The following is a 20,291-nucleotide window of genomic DNA, read 5'->3' as shown; positions in this document are numbered from 1 at the left end:
AAAATTATGGAAGCTGCCGAGATAGCTTCACACTGTGAAACCACATTTTTCAAAAAGTCTGCTTCATGAAATTTTACTGCAATGACTCAGTATTTTGTAATCACAGGCAATACTACTTTTTGATACTTAGCACCTTAATTAATACACGTATTCAAGTGGTAAACAAACCCACGATGGCCTAGCCATTATAATGAATACGATTGTTAGTATTTGTTTGTGTCATGTGCTTTGTCTGTCTTTAAGATATGCTGGTTTATAATATTAAAGATATCATTCGATTCATCGATTCATAAGTACTATGGGTCTTCCACTGATACGTCTTGCTTTGCGTGTTGTAGAATATCAAGAGGAGTGTGGCTACCTCGTTGAGAAGACTATTCGATGGCCAAATTATACGGGTCATGGCCCTCTGAAGACAGTTAACACACAAATATTGCAACATCTTAAAACCTTTTCACCTCTGACGGCACAGCTGTTGTGCTCTCATTAGTTGGCCGTTCGATATAATTAGCTTGTTATTAAATGCTCCGCGCGGTGAAAGGGTTAATTTAATTTCGATGCACGGTCTTAACTTTTTTTTTCAATGTAGCTAATCAGAAAATAATCTCATTTAGTCGATAAAGTAGTGGGTTATCCAGTTCTTTAACCACTTTCTATTCTTACTATTCGTTCTCTTATCAAATGGATTATAAAGCTGAAAGTAGTTGTATTGACAACATTCCAATATTTTGTACCTAATAATTATAAAAATATTATAATAATTAATAAATAACTTTAGTGTCTATAATATGGTTAATTACAGAAGGATGACAATAACAACAGTTTTAAAGATCAGATAAATCGATAAAATAAAAGCTATGTACGAGTATGCATTGTAAAATTGGAGTGTGTTATTTATACATCTATATTATAATATTATAATCAACCGATGTTTTTACCAAACATACTATAGTTATGTTTACAATATACTTTACAGTGATGTCCCGTGGGTGTAGGCAGGCTAAGGAACGTATGTATGCGGATAGCAACAGTTGATGTGTATGTCAGAATTTCAAAAGTATTTCATCCATTTAAAATAACTGAGATGAAATATTACAATAGTTGGTAATAAGTTAATGATTTCATATCAAATTTTAACGTCTTCTATGCCGCAATTAGTTAATTGATAGTAATTAATTTGCTTGCACTTTACTTAGTGACATCTCTGGCATTTAATTTGTATTGTTATGATACAAACATTTACCATCAATGTTACTGCTCACTGCTGTTGCTTCTTTTTAAACAGTTGAGTATTTTAACAACAGATGGCTTTTACAAGTATTTATTTAATTTTGGTATTTCACTTGATTTGGTATTCTTAGGCACCTTCTAACTAGAATATGCGCTACATTAATAATTCATTACTCTGTAGTAAATTTGAAGTTTATAAACCAATTATTTTGCGATGTCTACTAGTTCTCATAACGCCTAGGTAGAAATTGTATTGCCTTTTGTCCCCAGGCCGTTCGGTTTCCTCTTTTTGGTTTTCCCGATCTCTTTATTGCTAAAAACCAGCCAAGATGAGCGTAACTTCTTGACATATATGTATTATACGATCCTAGAACTTCTTCCAGCCAAACATTGCACTCCATATCCTTTTTGGTCTGTAAAGTAATAACTCTTTTATATAATTTATGTCCAACCCAAAATGTCGTACACAAATTGTTAGATATTACTATTTAATCTATTACAGAAATGAGATAGATAAGATTTAAAAATGTAATAAATTATTACCTCTCCGTAAAGTCTCCCTTTCTTATTCATGGCGACAAATCTTTTGCTTTCCCTGCCTTGAATAATAACGTGTCCTGGAAATCCAGCTGACAAAATCTCCAATATTGCTGAAAAAATAATTATTACCTCATTTATTTAATATGCAGTAAAGAATACCAGGATGATATTTCATAATATTATGTAGTTAAATGAGAAAATATGAATATTGAAATAATATTAAGTCATAAGAGAATCCTCTCTATTTATTGTGATTTTTCAACGATAACGGCATCTGTTTGTCGAAATTGTAAACACTTGGGTTACTACATCGGTGTAAATTTATTATTCTTTTTATCAAAATCTTGGATTTTAGCCATATTGTTATTGTATTACAAAATTTATTATGTAGGATCAGTGGAGGTTTTGGACGATAATGTAAGATGGTGTTTTAACCGAATAAATTGATTTTTCAGGTAGAGTACAAAAAAGTTTACAATATTTTAAAATAAATAATAGGTACCTACACCAAACATTTTATATATTATCAATATCTATTGTCTGTAAGCACACCATATTATGCACCAAATTACATAAATCACAAAATTTACAAATCTGTGGGTTATTACAACACCTGAATGTGGATTTTGTTGTATTTCGTAATTCACTAGATGGTCCTGGTATTACTTCAGTCCCTTTTCAATAATATATCAAATATTGAACTATCGTCATCTATATTATTATGTATTAAATGTTTAGTATAAAGTTAACTAACCATATTTGTCGGTTTCATCGTGTGTTCCAAATATTTTACCATCTGACGGTACTGCGATATGACTGCCTGTCCGACAATATAATAGCATTACGTTACCATATTTGGGATTTCCTTCAATCCAGTGAAAACTAGAGTTACTCTGTAGTCTGCTAGATCTAAAATTTACATAATAATAAATTGTGAATTATATTTTCTAAAAAGGTTAGAATAATATGTTATCTGGGGCCAAGTGCTATGTCAGATTTTTGGCATTTTGAGTTAAGTATGAGAAAGTACTTTTAAATGTTCCTTCTTTCAATGCTATAAATGTCTATGTCAGCCAATGTGATATGAATGAAATAGATAAGAGCACATTTAAAGAAAAGTGTATGCAAAAATAATGTGTTGGCATATTTTAGATCAATAAATGCCTATGTTTACATAACGAATGAAATTTTGAATTTTCCTCATTTTCCAAAAAAAAAAAAAAACTTTCTGATTATCCGCCTTGAGCGTATTAATTTATATTTTCTATAACCAGGTTTTCTTGATGTGTATTGTAAGAGTTAACAATATTAATTTTATTTATTGTTAATGAGAAATAAACAATCGCCTGTAGTGAGCTATTGGTATGTTTGACATAAGCACTTCTAGTATTAGGCCCCAGATATAAAGATAGGGGAACACTTAAAATATTATGAATATAGAAAAAATAAATAGGTATAGCATTGAAAATAGTGGTGTAATATCGTCACTAGTGAATCCAATCCCGAACCAAAATCTTGATCCCGGGATTGGCATTTTTTTTTCATTTTTTGCATTTTTTATTAATAATTAATATAAAATTTCTATATATACAAATAACGTTGATAAAATCGGTCAAAAATAAATTTAGTATAATTTATAGATACTATTTAAGACATTTTTTATTAATATTGTGTACTTTCAATCTTGGAAATACATAGGTTTAATGGAGTAAATAATATTGTAACATGTATGAATAATAATGTGAAAATAAAACAGTTTTATTTATTTATGAAAAGATAACAAATACAAGTTCAATTAAAATAAAAAAAATACAATTGCATTAAAAAACATGGTGGAATCACTTTGTTAAAAGTGCGAAGCATTGTTTTTTCCAATCTTTCTCATTTTTATTAATTTATGTGAAAAAATAAAATGAATTGGCAATACATGGGTAATAAATCAAACTTCATTCAAACTCAGTTTAGTTCTAATGTATTTGTATGTTATTAAAAGTATTTTTTCTGTTATATTTTCGTTTTTATTTTATTTTCCATAAAAAATGATAAAAAAACTCAATGCCGAAAGTTTCGGGATTATGTTTACCAATCTCGGGATTCATAGGTATCGAAAATAGTTCGGGATTCCGGGATCCCGGGATTGGTATCCCTAATCGTCACCAACATGTCAAAGAGGAGTAGGGAAATCAAAAATCGTAGTTTTTCACGAGAGCAGAAATATTTTTAGAGTAGGTACCTATTTCATTAGTACCTACATTGAATATTTTTTTCGCCAATACATATAATAAATACTTCAACACGTATTACGTACAATTTTTTTTTTGAATTTCAAATTTTGAATTTGAAGAAAATACAATTTATTTTTAAATAAAGGCAATGACAATACATAGGTTTTTTGTCATAATCATTTGGTTAGACGATTTTTGGTAATTTCTATCATGAAGTAGTAACACGAGATTATTTATTTGCTATTTTCCCAATTAATTAGAACAATTTATAAATAAATATAAGAAAAAGATATCCATTAATCCATTATTATAAAAAAATGATTTAAGTTATACAAACATTTTAACAGGACATTCTAAAAATAATATAATTTATATAGTAATTGAACTGGTCATTTCGAAAACCCCATAACTGACACAAAATGGAAAAATGCGTTTATTGCGGATTATTGTTTATTGAGGGGTAGACCTATCATTCCCTTAGATATCAACTCAATTGTGAACATGCAACACGATTTTATTAAAGCAAGAATTTTCAGGTCATTTCGAAAACAACATAAATCCCGTAGTTGTGTTGTTTTCGCATGGATTATCCTTAGCTACCGTACATCGACTATATGAAAAATCTTCCACTTACGAAAATTCCTGTGCATGATTTTTTTTAATTATCGCCAGCTATGTATAGGTAAACTCTTTTTTTATACACAACCTTAAGTCAAATAAGTCAGGATTGTATTGCTACCACGAAAGGCTAGCAAAAAAGGGCCCAATTAAGTGTGCATATTTTTGAAGGACTACATAGATCGATTTGTATCCTCGCAAATTACAGAACTGTACATTGTTTCAGACTGTGGTTCGATTTTTTCTTACTTTGACTGACACAAAAAGATTTCAAAGTATTGTTCATGTTGTACCAGTGCAGGGTCACTCATTTCTTCCCTGTGATAGGGATTTCGGTACTGCAAAACGCTTAATCTGGCGCCAAGATAAGATCAATACTCCATATGAGTATTCTTCTCTCATAGAAAGAGTCAGTACAACAAAAATTAAATGACTTAAAAGAACTTCAGCAGTGTATTCTTGAAAAATATATCCCTTTTTATGAAACAATTTTCCAGTAGCAAACCACAGAAACTGAAAATGACGACTGATTGATTTTTTTTGATAAACTTATTATCTGAAATACTAAATTTGTATAAATCAACATCAAATATATATATTTTTAAATTATATTTCAATGAAATTAATTATTACTTAACAACGCTATTCCACAAGAATAGCGTTTCACAAGAAACGTATTTCACAAGAAACAAGAAATTGAAACAGATTTTGCCATTAAATTAGATAAAATTTCATACTTATTTTGGAACTTAAATATTCCATAATATTATTCTACAGCTTTCGAGGAGTTTTTTTTAATGTACGTAACTAAACAAAAAAAAATACAGAGTTTTTTTATCTCTCAAATTTGTTTTCTGTCAGTTATGGGGTTTTCGAAATGACCAATTCAATTATATACAAATAACGCGGAAAGGCCACAAACGCAACCAGTGGATGAAGAGTCAAAAAAGAGCATGGCCGAATTTACAATAGGGCTAAAGGGGCTATAGGCCAGGGCCCGGAAGTGATAGAGGCCCCGTCATCTGTCAAATATGTAAATTGAAATAGTACTGTTAACATATCTCGTAATCACACAATATACGATTTACTGTCCGACAACGCGAGTCGCTGTAGTCGCATATAGAAGACTTTTCAGTGACGTACCTATCATGGTGGCAACGCGTCCTAGAGGCGTGTTTAAATAATGTATCGGCTCTCCTTTAAGATGCGACTATTTGTCTTCTTCGCAATAAACTAAACGTTTACGAATAATAATTGTAACATCACTCCTGATCGTTTTAGACATGTTTTTATTATAAAAACTTCAAATTACGTAAATTATTACATTCGTACACGACGGGAGCGTACAATGAAATAATAAATTTGATGGTGTTCCTCTTTTGAAACAAAAGTGTGATTAGCTGCACTGAAGGGGATTGTTAGTTCACAGTTTTAACACGTGGACAACAAGTTCTTGTTCGACAATAGGTACATTTAGACTTTAGAGAGTAAATCAAAAATAATGTATTGTGGAATTTCGCATTGTATTACAGTTATCATTATTAAAACAACAAATTAATATAGTTATATTAAAACTTTTTCTAATTTACGTTTTAACAACTTGGATTTTAGGGTCTCCACTAAATGTTAGCTCAGGGACGTTTCAAGTGTAAATCGGAACCTGAAAAAAGTACTTACCTACATAATATAATTATTGTTGATGACATAATGATCGAGAAACTAACCAAGTTCAAGTAAAAATCAGAATTTGTTGCATATTTATCCCCACAGTTACGTTAGTATTACATAATATTTTATGGTCATAATTATTATTACAATTTAGTTTATTAAGTTTTCTATTTTTTCTCGTGCAGATTTTTGACTAATTCATAGTAGCAGCCAGCAATCCCTAACTATAAAAAGGTTTTATTCAGGTCTATGGTGTATGGACTTGAGGCCCAGAACAAAATATATGTAAGCTTGATGGTGGCGGAATTCAATTTCAATTTTTTTTTTCAATTTCAATTTCAATTTTAATTTCAATTTTAATTTATTTTACATATTGTGGACATTACAAATTATAAGTTTAAGACGTTCACAACATGACATTTAGAAACAAATAAATATTATTAAAAAAGTATTATGTAATATTGTAATTATGCAATATTAAGTTATTCTATAGTATAAATGTGTAAATACAAAAAATATGAAGTATATAGGTACAAGGAAGTACACCGGATGAGTTAAGCAGACCCTATTTTAAGAATTTATAAAATAACGTCCGCCTATACTCATTCTCACGTAGATGGAATATATCAACATCCGAAGCAATTTGGTTGAACAGAGTTATTGCTCTACCAATTGGCATCACCAATGGCAGGTTAGTTCTGCTCCTCGGGAGAACAAACAACTGATGCTCCCGATTTCTAAGATAGTTATCAGGGACACAGAAGTCAATATTACCAAGAATTGCAGAGTTCTCATTCACACCACGTATTAGTCGAAAAAAATACGTGGCCAAATATTGATATCTTCTAGCACTTAAACTACAGTATGTTAGCATACCTAATTATGGGCAAAATTTTAAAATTATCTAAATGATAACTAAATTAGGGAACTGATGAAAGCTATACAGAGTGAAAAAAATATCGTTGTGTACCTAAATCCTGACACAGCCCCACATGAACTGTCGACATCTTAAGATTAATAAAACGACAACTAAACTGGTAAAAACAATAACAAAAAGATAATATTGCTAAAAATCTTTTAAATGTAAAGTATGCTCTTTTAAGCAGAGAGTCTAAAAATACGTGTTACATACACATAACGGCGATTTAAAAAAATGCATAATGTCCTTAGAAGTTTGATTCATTTAAAATAATATAAATTTAATAATAACGCATCCTTATTGTTTGACGCATATTAAAATCTAGTTAAGGTGATTCATCAGTGAAACGGCAAATAATTTTCAACCATGGGCGCGACGAAATTTTGCACTCGCTCCCATTCGGAGAGAGAATGTAGAGTTGGAAGCACGTCATTTTGCTTAAGCTTACACTTAAGCTTAAGCTTAAGCTTAAGCTTAAGCTTGCATTAAGCTTAAACGTTACCCATTTACTTTAAAAAGAAAACATGTCAATGAATATATTATTATTGTTACTGATAAAACAATAAACAGAACATTAAATGGACACATGTTGGATTTACAAGACTAATTATATTTGGTTTGACATGCCTCATTTGTACCCGCGACCCGCAATCCGCGCATCGCCTATCGACGATCTTTTTAGACCGTGTCTTAACTGAGGTATGGCCAAACACACGGAAAATTAAATATGTGGATGAAAAATCATTCAAATGCAATGAGTGCTGTTACGCAAACAGGAGGTGTAATGACCAAAAAATACATAACATTACACAAAATGATAGAAAAATTACATAAATGCGATGTATGTTTACACATACGCAGAAGACATTTTAGAAAAACAACTCCCATTTAAATGCAATGTATGTTCTTACACAAGGACAAACGGTAAATATATATAAAGTGGATTCCAGTTTTGCACTATTCCATTTGATCCGTTTTTGCGACCCGGGTTTTGTCTTTCGGAAATATGTTATATTTTCTATTGTGATCGTTGATTAAATTTAATGCGTAAGTGCGCAAAGTGCCTGAATATGCCGAAATATGAAACCCGGGTCGCAAGAAACAACCCAAATAGAATAGTATAAAACTCGAATCCATTAGAATTTAAATTCAAATTCCACCAAGTACCCTAGGTCGATAGTATTAGATAATACCATATATAAATAAGTAAGATTTATATCTAAACTAAGTGTTACACAAAATATTGTATCAATTCAATAATCTGTTTATTTAATGATACTATTATACCATACACATTGATAAAAAAAAAACCTCTCAAATTATTATAAATTCATCACATGGTGAATCTAGATAATTAATAAAAGTTGGTTCTTGTCTGTTTGGAAGCCAGCGGCAAACAATATTTTAAAATAGCCGATATACTAGATTATTTGTTAGGTTAGGTTAGATTAGATTAGATTCTTGAATTCATGAATTATGCAGACCTCGGCTATGAAAATTTCCGCTGATCCCGCCTGGCTTCCAGTAAACAGACTTGTACATAGGTACCTAAAAGTTATCTTTGAGCGTTCTTAGTAAATCAGATTGCCATGTGTGTAAGTACAATAAATAATTATTATTGGTCACAATCAGATTGCCATGTGTGTAAGTACAATAAATAATTATTATTGGTCACAATCAGATTGCCATGTGTGTAAGTATAATAAATAATTATTATTGGTCACAATCAGATTGCCATGTGTGTAAGTACAATAAATAATTATTATTGGTCACAATCAGATTGCCATGTGTGTAAGTACAATAAATAATTATTATTGGTCACAATCAAGTTAAAACTTAAGACGAAGACATTGTCTTCATCATACTCGTAGTTGCGAAATACTATTTGAATATAGTTTATTTTAAGGGTACCTACCATTATTTTATAAATGTTTACTTTAGTTTATAATAATTATTATTAGTTGTTTTTTACATCATTATAATATTAGGTATGTATAATTGATATATTCTGTTAATTTCGTTTGTTTCACATTATTGTGTATGGTACGTACATATATATCTACTGTAAAAATTTCTTTCGGATATATTATAATATGTCGTACTTATCTATGTATGTGATGGTATTTTTTTCAGTGTAAAATATTATGTTATCACATAATATAATATTATGATTATATTATGTTTGATTCGGAAAAAAGTCCTGGAATTTTCAAAAAAAAAAAGTTGGCAAATGGGCGTATGGTGTGTATGCCCATAATATACTCTTCTTTGGAGCGAAAATAAAATCGTTTTACTTTAATTTTAAGAAATTTCATCAAAAGGTTCTCAGGATAGACACTGAATATTTAAAAAAAAAATGACGAAGTTAAGAATGTAAAAAAAACACACGTTGGATAAAAATTCTCATTTTTCGGAAGAGATAAGTACCTACCTATATTATATTAAATTTCATAATGAAAATCTTACGTATGGTTTTTATCCAATTTAACAGTAAAGTAAATAAAATATGTATAGCAATTATGTAGTTTTATTAACGTTTACAATGTAAACACGCGTTTGCTCTACTGACAGTACCTAATAACTAATATCACGGTGAAATAGATATTATTAATATATTTGCTAATGTACTCGTATATTCATTTAATAAATAGGTACAATTATTTATTAAAAATATGAAACTATATTTTCCATTTACTTTAGTGCTTGTGCAAACACTCCATGCGACAGACCACGCCTTGTTCTGACAGACTTCTTGGAGTCGGTCTGGTCATCTGATGACATCGACGAGTCACTGGTCTCACTGTTCTGGCTTTCCTCCATTATTATTATTCCACCAGCAAAGACAATCACATAAATTCCTGTTTTCTTGGCTACGATTCACTCACACCGCACCCACACTTATGCACTCAATTAAAATAATCCCATTCAAAGTAAAAATTAACTTTTTTGTCGTCCACTAATGAATGAATGGTCTTCGATGATTGGTATGTTTAGGAGAGAATGAAACAAAACCAACTCAGTACCAAAAATAAATATTATGTTTTATACACTCCCAAAGACAGAAATAGCCTGGTGAGAAGGAAGTCAGTTTGCGTTTGACTTTATGCTCTGTTTTATATTTAGACTTATTACAAGCAAACTTGGTATTCAAAGATTATCGGTACGAAAATATGAAAGCGAAAATTAATTTTATAAAGACAACTTAATCAAACGTTATTCAGAAGTAAATATAGGGTTAACACTATTAAACAATAAGTAGAATAAAATTATATTAAAAGTGAAAGATGTTTTTAATGGTTTAGTTTAGGTAGGGCTTAATCAAATTTAAAGAACAACCTACAATTTGTATTCATAATTAAATGAAAACAAATAAGTATGACTGATAAAGTGTGCTTTATTTTTTTAAGACCTCCACAGTCTACCAATATGATTTGGTCGTTTCAGGGTGTAATTTAATTTAAAAAAAAACTAACACATTCCCATCTGCAATTTATATTATTAGTTCAATGAAAACAAATAAGTTTAGTGTACACTATTCATGTCGAATCTCCACAGCTTACTTTCACCTTTCGCCACTGAATTTATTAGGAAGTGACTTGTGTAATTTCTCCTTCGTATATGACGCCCAACGAAATCATTATCTTTCGGTTGATAACCCTCTAATATTACTATCGATCTTTTACTATATCTGACAGCATCCCTTATTTTTAGCATGACGGATTCGTTAGAAAAAAACGCACAGGCGTAACAAAAAATAAAGTCACAAAAGTAGCGCGACCGCGAGAGACTCCAGTCGGCCGCAAACGGCGCTTTGAAAATGATGTGTAAACCCGCGCACCGCAATATTTTATTTTCTTTCGAATTTGGACAAACAGCATTCAGAGAAGCAGTAGGCAAAGCATGTTCCATGTTTAATAATTTTAGCCGTCAAGGTTTATTTTATTGAATTGATTTTACTTTTCGGAAGTTTTTATCAGGTAGCAAAGGTAAGTACCTGAAATAAACATGTTTCAGTTAAATTATTGTGTAGCAATCATTCATGAATACAACTAAATGGTACACAAAAATGACTAGACCAAAGTTGAAATTAAAGTATATTTTTTTCATATTTTCACCAACAATATCACCAATATTACCTACTAAAATCATCATTTAACATACGTACTAGAAAAAATCCATTTTAGAAAAAATACGACACCCGTCGGGATATGAACCTGTAAACACTGGATTCGCGCCATTTTCCTTTTTCCAATTAAGGTACGGGCATCCTACTTAATTACGATAACTTACATGAATTAATGCTTATCAAATTGCGTTAATAATATTGGTAATATTAAATTAAGTACCCCTCCCCCCACAAGATCGAGAAAACATGTACGAATTATTTAGGTGAATGAAATATTACCTACTTCGTCTTTGTCAGGACTTTCGTGAATGAAGATCGTGACCCGTATAATTTGCCTGCCGGACTGTCTTCTCAACGGGGTGGCCCCACTCGTCAGTCTACGACCCGCAAGGTAAACCCGTGGCATCGATGTAACCATCTGAGGCATCCAATGGTTGCTTTAATATTATGAACCGGCGTATTTTAAAGACAAGACAAACCACACGACACAAACGGACACTAACGATCGTAATCATTACACTCTTTCGGAGCGTCTGGGTATGGATAATGTACGTGAGAAGTTGCGGTGAGGGGTCTGCAGTTGAAGCGACGAAAAGCTATAGGTAAAAGGGCAGGGTAAACGTGTACGTTTTACATACTAGAGTTTGTTAAGGCTATACTTCAGCTGAGGCACGGTCTAAAACGATCGTGATTACGCGACGCACATTTATTGTGGAAACGACGCGTGACGAAAAAAATATAATTTTTCATAAAAATTCAACATGCGTCTATTTAATGTTATGTTTTTGTTATTTAAGTAATAATAATAATATATTCATTGACATGTTTTGTTTTTTTGAGTAAATGCGTAACATTTTTTAGTCATCTTTACACGATTTTTGAATTTTTTTAAATTTAATTGTAACTGTCGTTATACGTCCCTGTGTAGGCAGTAGTAATATTTTCATTGCTACATTATTCAAGACTATTCCACATTAACATACTTCTACTAGTAAATAAATACAATAGAATGTGTAACATGTGTAGATGCACTGTGAAACAAGATTTTTTTTTCCATGTCCGATCCGATGAAGATCGTAATAGGCTTCCACATAGTGCAGATTTGTATTAACAGATTTTTGTTTTAACGAGAATGGATGTTAGCCACTTGCTCAACCTATTCGGTCAATACAGCAAACATGAATTGAAAAACAATATGTATATTTGCCAGACACAAGATCTGACCGGGGACTAACAATTACCCAACGAAGTGCCATTTTCTGCAATAAAATAGTTTATTAGGTTAAGTAGGTACTAAATTCATAAAAGTTAGCTGATATTAATTGTTTGATAAATATTTTATGGAAAACTAAAATACATAAATATTACATGGTAGAATCCGATATTATTCATGCTTATCGTTTATACAAAATCACTTGAACTATAAGCATACCACATAAGCGTGAAGCTTAATGGTTTTCGCAGAAAATATGACGTAATTAGAGCGACAGAAAATGATGCAATAAGCTTCATGTAAGAGCAGTCGGAAATAATAACGGTAACAATAATTGAATATGTTTATTAAATTAATTAAATGGTTAAAATAAAATTAAGTATGTAATTCGTGCGCAGTAGAAGAAATCACAATCTGCGCAATTTCAAGGTTAAATTGTTCCATTAAGACTTTGATAAAATGCTTTCCGATATTTTAGTATACAACTGTGACCCTTAAGTGGATATATTATTTTTTTTAAACATATTTGAAGTTAATTCTTCACGCTTTGATACAGTTACATAGCTTGAAATATTGGACCCCTGTGAAAACATTGTGCAAGTTGTGGTGTTTCTAAAAAAAATGCGTCCAAAATTAAAATTGGGAGCTTTTAACACCGTTCCTAAATTGTTTTCCGTTCAGAATCTAAGTGGAGAGCTTTTTCAATTAGCTCTTCCCTCCAATTATTTCCGCCGATCCAATCGTTTTTATCACCCAATATTTTTGCCGTCCAAAACCAATCTCGACAACTTTTTTAAGAGTGCCCTGAAAGCTTGAATGCGAGTGAAAAAATCATATTATTTTCGTGCGATTTCTTTTTATCTATTTTTCTATATTCTAGAACAAAATGGCATACACTGACAAATAAACACGTGTAGCAATAATGTTTAGGGATGTTTTTGTTTGTGTCTAGTGAAAGTCGACTACATTTAATTTTACGTATTGTTGAGTTTGAAAGAAAATAATGGTTGTGCACAGCGGAAAAAGTTTCAAAACAATTAATTGTATAATTTGTATGCCGACATAATATTGATAATGTGTTACTAGTATACAAATTGCTGTAGGTATTAAAAAATAATAATTATAATATTCTACTATATATCGGAGAATTAGATGGGGTATTTATTATTTAACACAATTGTAATAATAATTAAATTACAAATTTATAAAATACTACAATATTAGATACTACATACACGTGTACAGCACGGGTCTCCAACCCATGGTTCACGAAATGTTTTCCATGAAATTACCAATAACTCAATGAATAACAGAAAAAATATTGATCTTAACTTAGAGGTATAACAAAATTCATTTTTAATGGATATCTCAATGTCAAATAATATGGACTTACTTTGGACAGAATTTCATTTATCATTTATTTTCATATAATATTACCATGCTTACAATTTTTAAAAGTATATTGGATTTAAATCTTCAATGTTTCGAGACTCTGGAGCTCGACAATCGATTAACATCGTCAGCCAAAAGTAAAATATTCCAGCTAAAAGTAGAAGAAAACCATTTCAATGTTATATTAATTAAAATGCGACAAAAATAATACATAATAAGTAGACATACTGCGTTCAATGTAAAAATATTTGGCATAATTTAAATAGAAACTAGTAAAAAGTAGTCATATGGCCGAACCATTTGCATATCCTATTCCTGAATTTGCAGAGAACAGAAACAAGTCAAAAATATGAAGACATATTATAACTATTGTCATTTATCCTGAAGTACAATGCCAACTTAGCAAGAAAATATTGTCAAACAATCCATTGGCTTTTACACATACAGGCCGGTTGCATTTATGTATGAGAAAAAAGATAAAAATTTACCTTCCCCTTGGTAAAAATTTATCTTTCAATTTAAAAGTTTTATATTGAACTAATATATTTTATATTTTATAATATATTAATTAATTAAAAGGATCACTTATGTTGTACAGCTGTACTGTGACTAAAATTTAATTATAAAATAATAAATTGATACTTGTTAATCCATATCATGTCAAATTTTCGTATAGCATTTTTCACCATAATATCAAAAACGGCTTTTTATGCTAATATTGGGAGGTCACAAGTCATAAACCTATCATAAAAAGAGGATTGCGACTTAAAAGAGGATGGAAATCAATGGCGTAGAGGCTTACTTTGTTATATAATATAGATATTAAGTATATAATTATATATTTTTTTAACAAACCATTTCTTCTATTCAACGAATACTTCACCAGATTTGAAATGTAATATTCTATAAGTATATTGAACATACATAACTTGAAAACACCTCAGATAATATACATACTAGCAAAAATGACATTTGAAAAAAATACGACGCCCTATATCTACTGGTATTGCGCCAATATGCTATAACCAATTAAGCTACGGGCCATCTACTTAATTAAGATAATTTTAACTAGTAGGTCCTACATGAAATATTGATCAAATTGCGTTATTACAACGTTTTTATTAGGTCGTATTTATGTTTGTCCGGTGGTTGTTTGTCCGGTACAAATCTTGCAATCTATGTTTAACTAACTTCCCGACTAGCTAGACATTTTAAACTTTTAGAATACATCAGAACACGATGCCAATGATTTTTTTAATACTTTTAGCCATCTTTAAGTATAATTGAATTCATTTTCAGTTAATTCTGTTTGTATGAAAAGATATTTCGACACCATTATTGGTTGCTAGGGGTCTGGGGTCCTAGCAACTAAATTATTGATATATACGTGCGTTACTATGGAAATCATTATGACATGTCAAGTACAAATTTTTTTGATCGTTAAAGCTAGTCAAGTCAAGTTTATATAGTGCAACAGAAAATTTAAAAAAGTTTTATATAAAAAGTCAGCTTTTAATAATACAGTAAATACTAAAGGGAAAAATGCTCAAATAAAGAACTGCCCTTTTAAAATAAAATTAAAACGGGGGTGGTATATCTTTCGCAGTTCACTTACTTGGGCCATATTATTTACTCACTGCCCGAGGGCCGCGGATTGAACAGGTCTTGTTTATATTATTTCCAAGTCGATAATGTGCTCGTGATTGGTTGGATCTTGCAATGACGTCCCTAGACATAATGCCGCCCTTAGGCACCGCCAAACACCGCCCAATTTTTTTATACAGTATTTTTATCATCCTTTCATGACCAAAATATCTAATAAATGTGTTGTAAGTATATATATATTACTAACTAACAAAATATATACCACTAAATCTATTTTAAATGTCATCTTTGCTTCAATACACAATATTGTGAGACCACGGTTTCAGATACATTTAAAAATACACCTGACAACTTCCAAAACTCGCGAGTGTTTAAAATAGTTCAAAATAGGTAAGTATTAACCTACTTATAATAAATTCTAAAACTACACTACACGTGTCCTTACTGGTCAACAAGAACGTGACCTCCAAGAACAACGGAAGTAAACTAGACATCGCGAACCCGAAAAAATAAATACAGTCATGTTAAACCTTGTATGTTGATTAATACATTTTGTTTCCAATCAGTGAGCTGATTTTTTAATGGAAAGATATTTCCGTTATTAGGTTCTAAGCTTAGGTAGGTAGGTATTTTCAGATATACCTAATGATTCTTCTCGATTTGCCACCCTTCGAGTAACTGCAGCCCCCAGGCGACGCTCAATCTGCCTACCCCCACGGGACGTCACTGGGATCTTGCAATGAAACTTTAACGCGCCCTTGAAAAAAAGATAGATTTCAAACTTAATTTCTAACGAAATCTAGTAATGGCAATATTTTCATTATTACTTCTCATACACTTAAATGTCGCTTTCTGTGTGGTAATTTTGTTCGGTTTATACTAACATCATAATATTCAGTTAACTATTAAAAACCCCTATGTCTAACTGGACTTGACATGATATTGCGCATGTGACCTCCTATGTCTAGTTGGACTTGATATTATACAGAATAGTGTTAAAAATGATTTTACAATTGATGGACTAAAGCGCCGGCTAGAAGCGAATGCTTTACCACAAGCTTACTTGCACAAACCGGTTTGTATGGGGAAGCCTGTGTGTGTGAAACTGTAGATTATGCAAATCGAAAAGCGCTGTAAAGTGTTTTTTGCACAAACTATACCACACACGTCGCTGTAGGATTGGTTTCCCGAATAGACCAAATATTCAGGAGACGAAAAACAAATTTCACAATCCTATATTTAAATACATGGAGATATTTAAATTGTTATTTTTACAGCATATGAATGATGTATTCATTACCATTACAAAGTAATTTAAAGAAAGGGATTGTTCTAGTCCAATTAGATACAACAAAACATTCTGCATTAAAAGGTCGATTTCGACAAAAACGGATATTCGGGAAACCAACCCTATAGCGACGCACAGAAGGCCAATTCTTGAATAAAGCAGTAAAAAACACCGCTTTAATGAAGCATTAATGAAGCACGTAAAATTTTTAGTTTTCACAGGAGATATTGTGTGTATAAAGCTTCGAACGAAATGCATTCGTGCGAGTGAGAAAGCATTCATTATGCTTATACCTTATATCCATGCGTTAGAGTAAGATAGAAAGTAAACATGCCAAAAAGAACCGTTTGTGAATTGTTGAAGTACGTAGCCAATTAATCAGTTACGTCTCCAATATAACAATATTACAACACGGAATTTCCGTTGTATTTTGCAAACAAACATGTGTGTTTCTGTATTACAAAATCACAATAAATATTTAAGTGAGAATTTAAACACAAACTAATACTTTCAGCGGTAATAGTTGTGTAAAAGATAGAAAAAATAGAATAACAGCCTGCTCACTACGTACAAATTTTTGACGTTTAATAATATGTCAAAGTCAAATGGAGAGTTACTAGCGCCCCTATCGGCAAAGCGTGTATAGTTAAATTGCATACTGTACTCGACACCACCGGTCGACATTTTATATACTTCGTTGTAGCAGGTTTGCGCTTAGTTTGCGCAACCGGTAATACTGCTTCATTCAAGAATTGGCCTTCAGGCAAGTCGTTACCGTCTAGGCGCTTTAGAAACGAAAACGGTAGTTTCCATTTTCGTGAAATGTTGGGAAGTCATGAAAAATATACTTTTCAGGTTAGGTATCTATATCTAAAAAAAGTATTAAATTCTGTATGTATATTGTATATACTCGTATTATATAACAGTGTAGGTATATTGCTGTTTATAGAAATTATACCTCTAAAAGAGAAATAAGACATTTTTATTGACTTGCCTACATTTTTTAAAAATGGAAACTTTTTTTTGAAACCGTTTTTGTTTGTAAATTCCACAATTATTATAAATTAATTATAGGATTTATATTTTCTATCTAATTCAATTATGTACATATTATGTGTTTTCTTTAAATTAATTAGAGACGTTTTAGAATAAAAAAAATTGTTATCAAGAAGTGAATAAACATAAAACCGGCACTTTATGTACCTATAATCCTGTAAACTGCATAGTCATCCATACACCCAGATAGGCTCTCGTCTAGGATGGCTATGTAGTCGCACGTTTCGTGCCACCTTGCTGTTTTTCAACTATAAAATCCCCCCCTTGGTCGCCCTAAAAAAAGCCCTAAAGTTTGCTGGATTTCAGTCATAATAAGTGACGTCCCATGGAGGTAGGCAGGTCATGCGTTGTATATGTGTGACAAATTGTAAAGGGCGGCAAATGAAAGCGAAAAAATAAACTTTTCCATGAATCAAACGATGCGGTCGCTTCATTATAAAATATCGTCAAATTAGATATTAAAAATTATGACCATAAAAAATCCTGGCAATATAACTGTTGTTGTATTGTAATACATAGTTTAATAGCGGTTTATCGCACACAAATTTTTTCCACAGGGGTGCCTCCAAACCTGTCAGCATCACTAAATGTATCGTACCGAAAAGCTGTTTGAGAATACGTTTCGTCTAAATGCTTTAATTCTTAGTAGATTGTGTATGCAAATGTTGCTTGTTTAATAAAATAGATAGGTACCTACTTAACGAATTCACACACAATATGAAATAAAAAATCAGTCAAAAGTTTTCTGAGCTTTGGTCAATCCACATATTATTGTAGGTATCTATCATGTATTATAACTGCAGCTTATCGATTTAAAGAAAGAAATCTCTTTCAAACTTTCCGACTGACAAATATCACTTTTGCTCTAATGATAAAAGCCCACAGTTATATTGGTTATAACATTTCACCGTAGCACAGTTTGCCGTGAGCTTCCTTATCGGAAAGACATGATCGTAGACTATAGGGACTCCAATTTTATTAGATTCAATATGAATATTAATTCAATTTTCATATATGATTTTGGCAAAATTCATCGTCATTCAAGTCATCCAGTGGTATCCAAGAAGTACAAAACGTCCACAAGGTAGACCTAGAGGTCACTGGATCGATTAAATGATAAAGTTCTGCGGAAGTACGTGGCAACGTAATGCACAGGACCGAGAAAAGTGGAAGCAGCTTGAAGCGGCCTTCATCCAGCAGTGAATAGATTCAGGCTGATGATGGTGACTATACAACCCAAAAAGGTTGGACGGTCTGTAATATACGGCTATATATTTCCGATACAACATTTCACGGTGAAGTGTGATACGGTGAACTGCATACGTACAAGTTTCCGGATACGAGTAAAATTATTAATGAGTACAGAAGAATGATCCAAAAACCATGTTTATTAATTTATCTGGGTTTTTTAATCGTTAAATATTACATTACGTATAAGTGTTTTATTTACTTTCTTAACATTTATAAGAATTTCCACAAAAAACCCAACTTCGCTAATAATAGTTGACCATATTATTTCACAGTGAAAAAAAAAATAATCGTATCGCTGCATCTGAAGTTTTAATTAATAAATGTTATTATTTAAGTTACATAATAAATTTATTTTAATATTTTATTTACCCAAATAAAATTAACTCATAGGTAAAACTAATTGGAAAAACTAAGATGTGGGGTTTAAATTAATAAACAGTTCGCCGTCAGCCATTTTACAACGTGTTTCTTAGCTCGTATTCCTATTTGTCCGGTGGTTCTTTGTCCGGTACAAATCTCGCAATCGATTTTTAACTACTTACGAGTAACTTCCTGACTAGCTAGAGTCTAGACATTTGAAACTTTTAGAATATGTATATCAGAACACGATGCCAATGCATTTTTTTAATACTTTTAGCCATCTTTAAGTAGAATTGAATTCATTTTCAGTTAATTCTGTTTTGTATGAAAAGTTATTTCGGAAGAAATCCGCAATCCAATTCACTATTATTGATTGCTAAGGGGGTGGTCCTAGCAACTAGATTTTTAATTTTTTTTTTCTAAAAATGTACGTGCGTTACTATGGAAATCAAAATGACATTTCAGTATTCTATATTTGTTTGTTTGTTGCAAAATAGCAAAAAAAAAACGATTTGTTGACAATTGCCTTATTTGTCCTAAATTATTAATACATACATAGTCAAGTTTATATGATTCAACAGAAAATTTATAAACGTGGTATATAAAAAGTTCTTTTTATCTTGTAATTATTTATATTAAATATGTGTTTCGTTGGGAGGCACATCGTTACTATAAACAGTATAAACTCATACCTTCAAATGAAATCGTGTCCCTTTCATCTAACGTCTTTAGTCACAACCAGGGAACATAGAATTAATGTGAACTGAAATACCTAACGGGCGTGGAGTAACAGGCAACCT

At 31.3% G+C, this 20,291-nt stretch overlaps 1 protein-coding gene across 1 annotated transcript; it reads right to left on the bottom strand.

Annotated features, from left to right (window-relative positions):
- Positions 1-1,366: 1,366 nt before the first annotated feature.
- On the bottom strand, positions 1,367-10,020 carry LOC147079759 (fibroblast growth factor 1-like). The gene is made up of 4 exons (XM_085951952.1): positions 9,896-10,020; positions 2,525-2,679; positions 1,774-1,880; positions 1,367-1,643 (listed from the first exon to the last, which is right to left on the bottom strand). Exons 1-4 carry the CDS (start codon positions 10,018-10,020, stop codon positions 1,452-1,454), a joined length of 579 nt encoding a protein of 192 aa, XP_085808078.1. The 3' UTR covers positions 1,367-1,451.
- Between the last annotated feature and the right edge of the window lie 10,271 nt (positions 10,021-20,291).

The sequence above is a fragment of the Rhyacophila brunnea genome, unplaced genomic scaffold, assembly GCF_057557595.1.
Source record: "Rhyacophila brunnea isolate RB1 unplaced genomic scaffold, BYU_Rbru_1.0 scaffold_1, whole genome shotgun sequence".
Classification (NCBI taxonomy): domain Eukaryota; kingdom Metazoa; phylum Arthropoda; class Insecta; order Trichoptera; family Rhyacophilidae; genus Rhyacophila; species Rhyacophila brunnea.
Note: the sequence above shows the minus strand (reverse complement) of the source record. Positions and strands in the feature narration are given on the sequence as shown.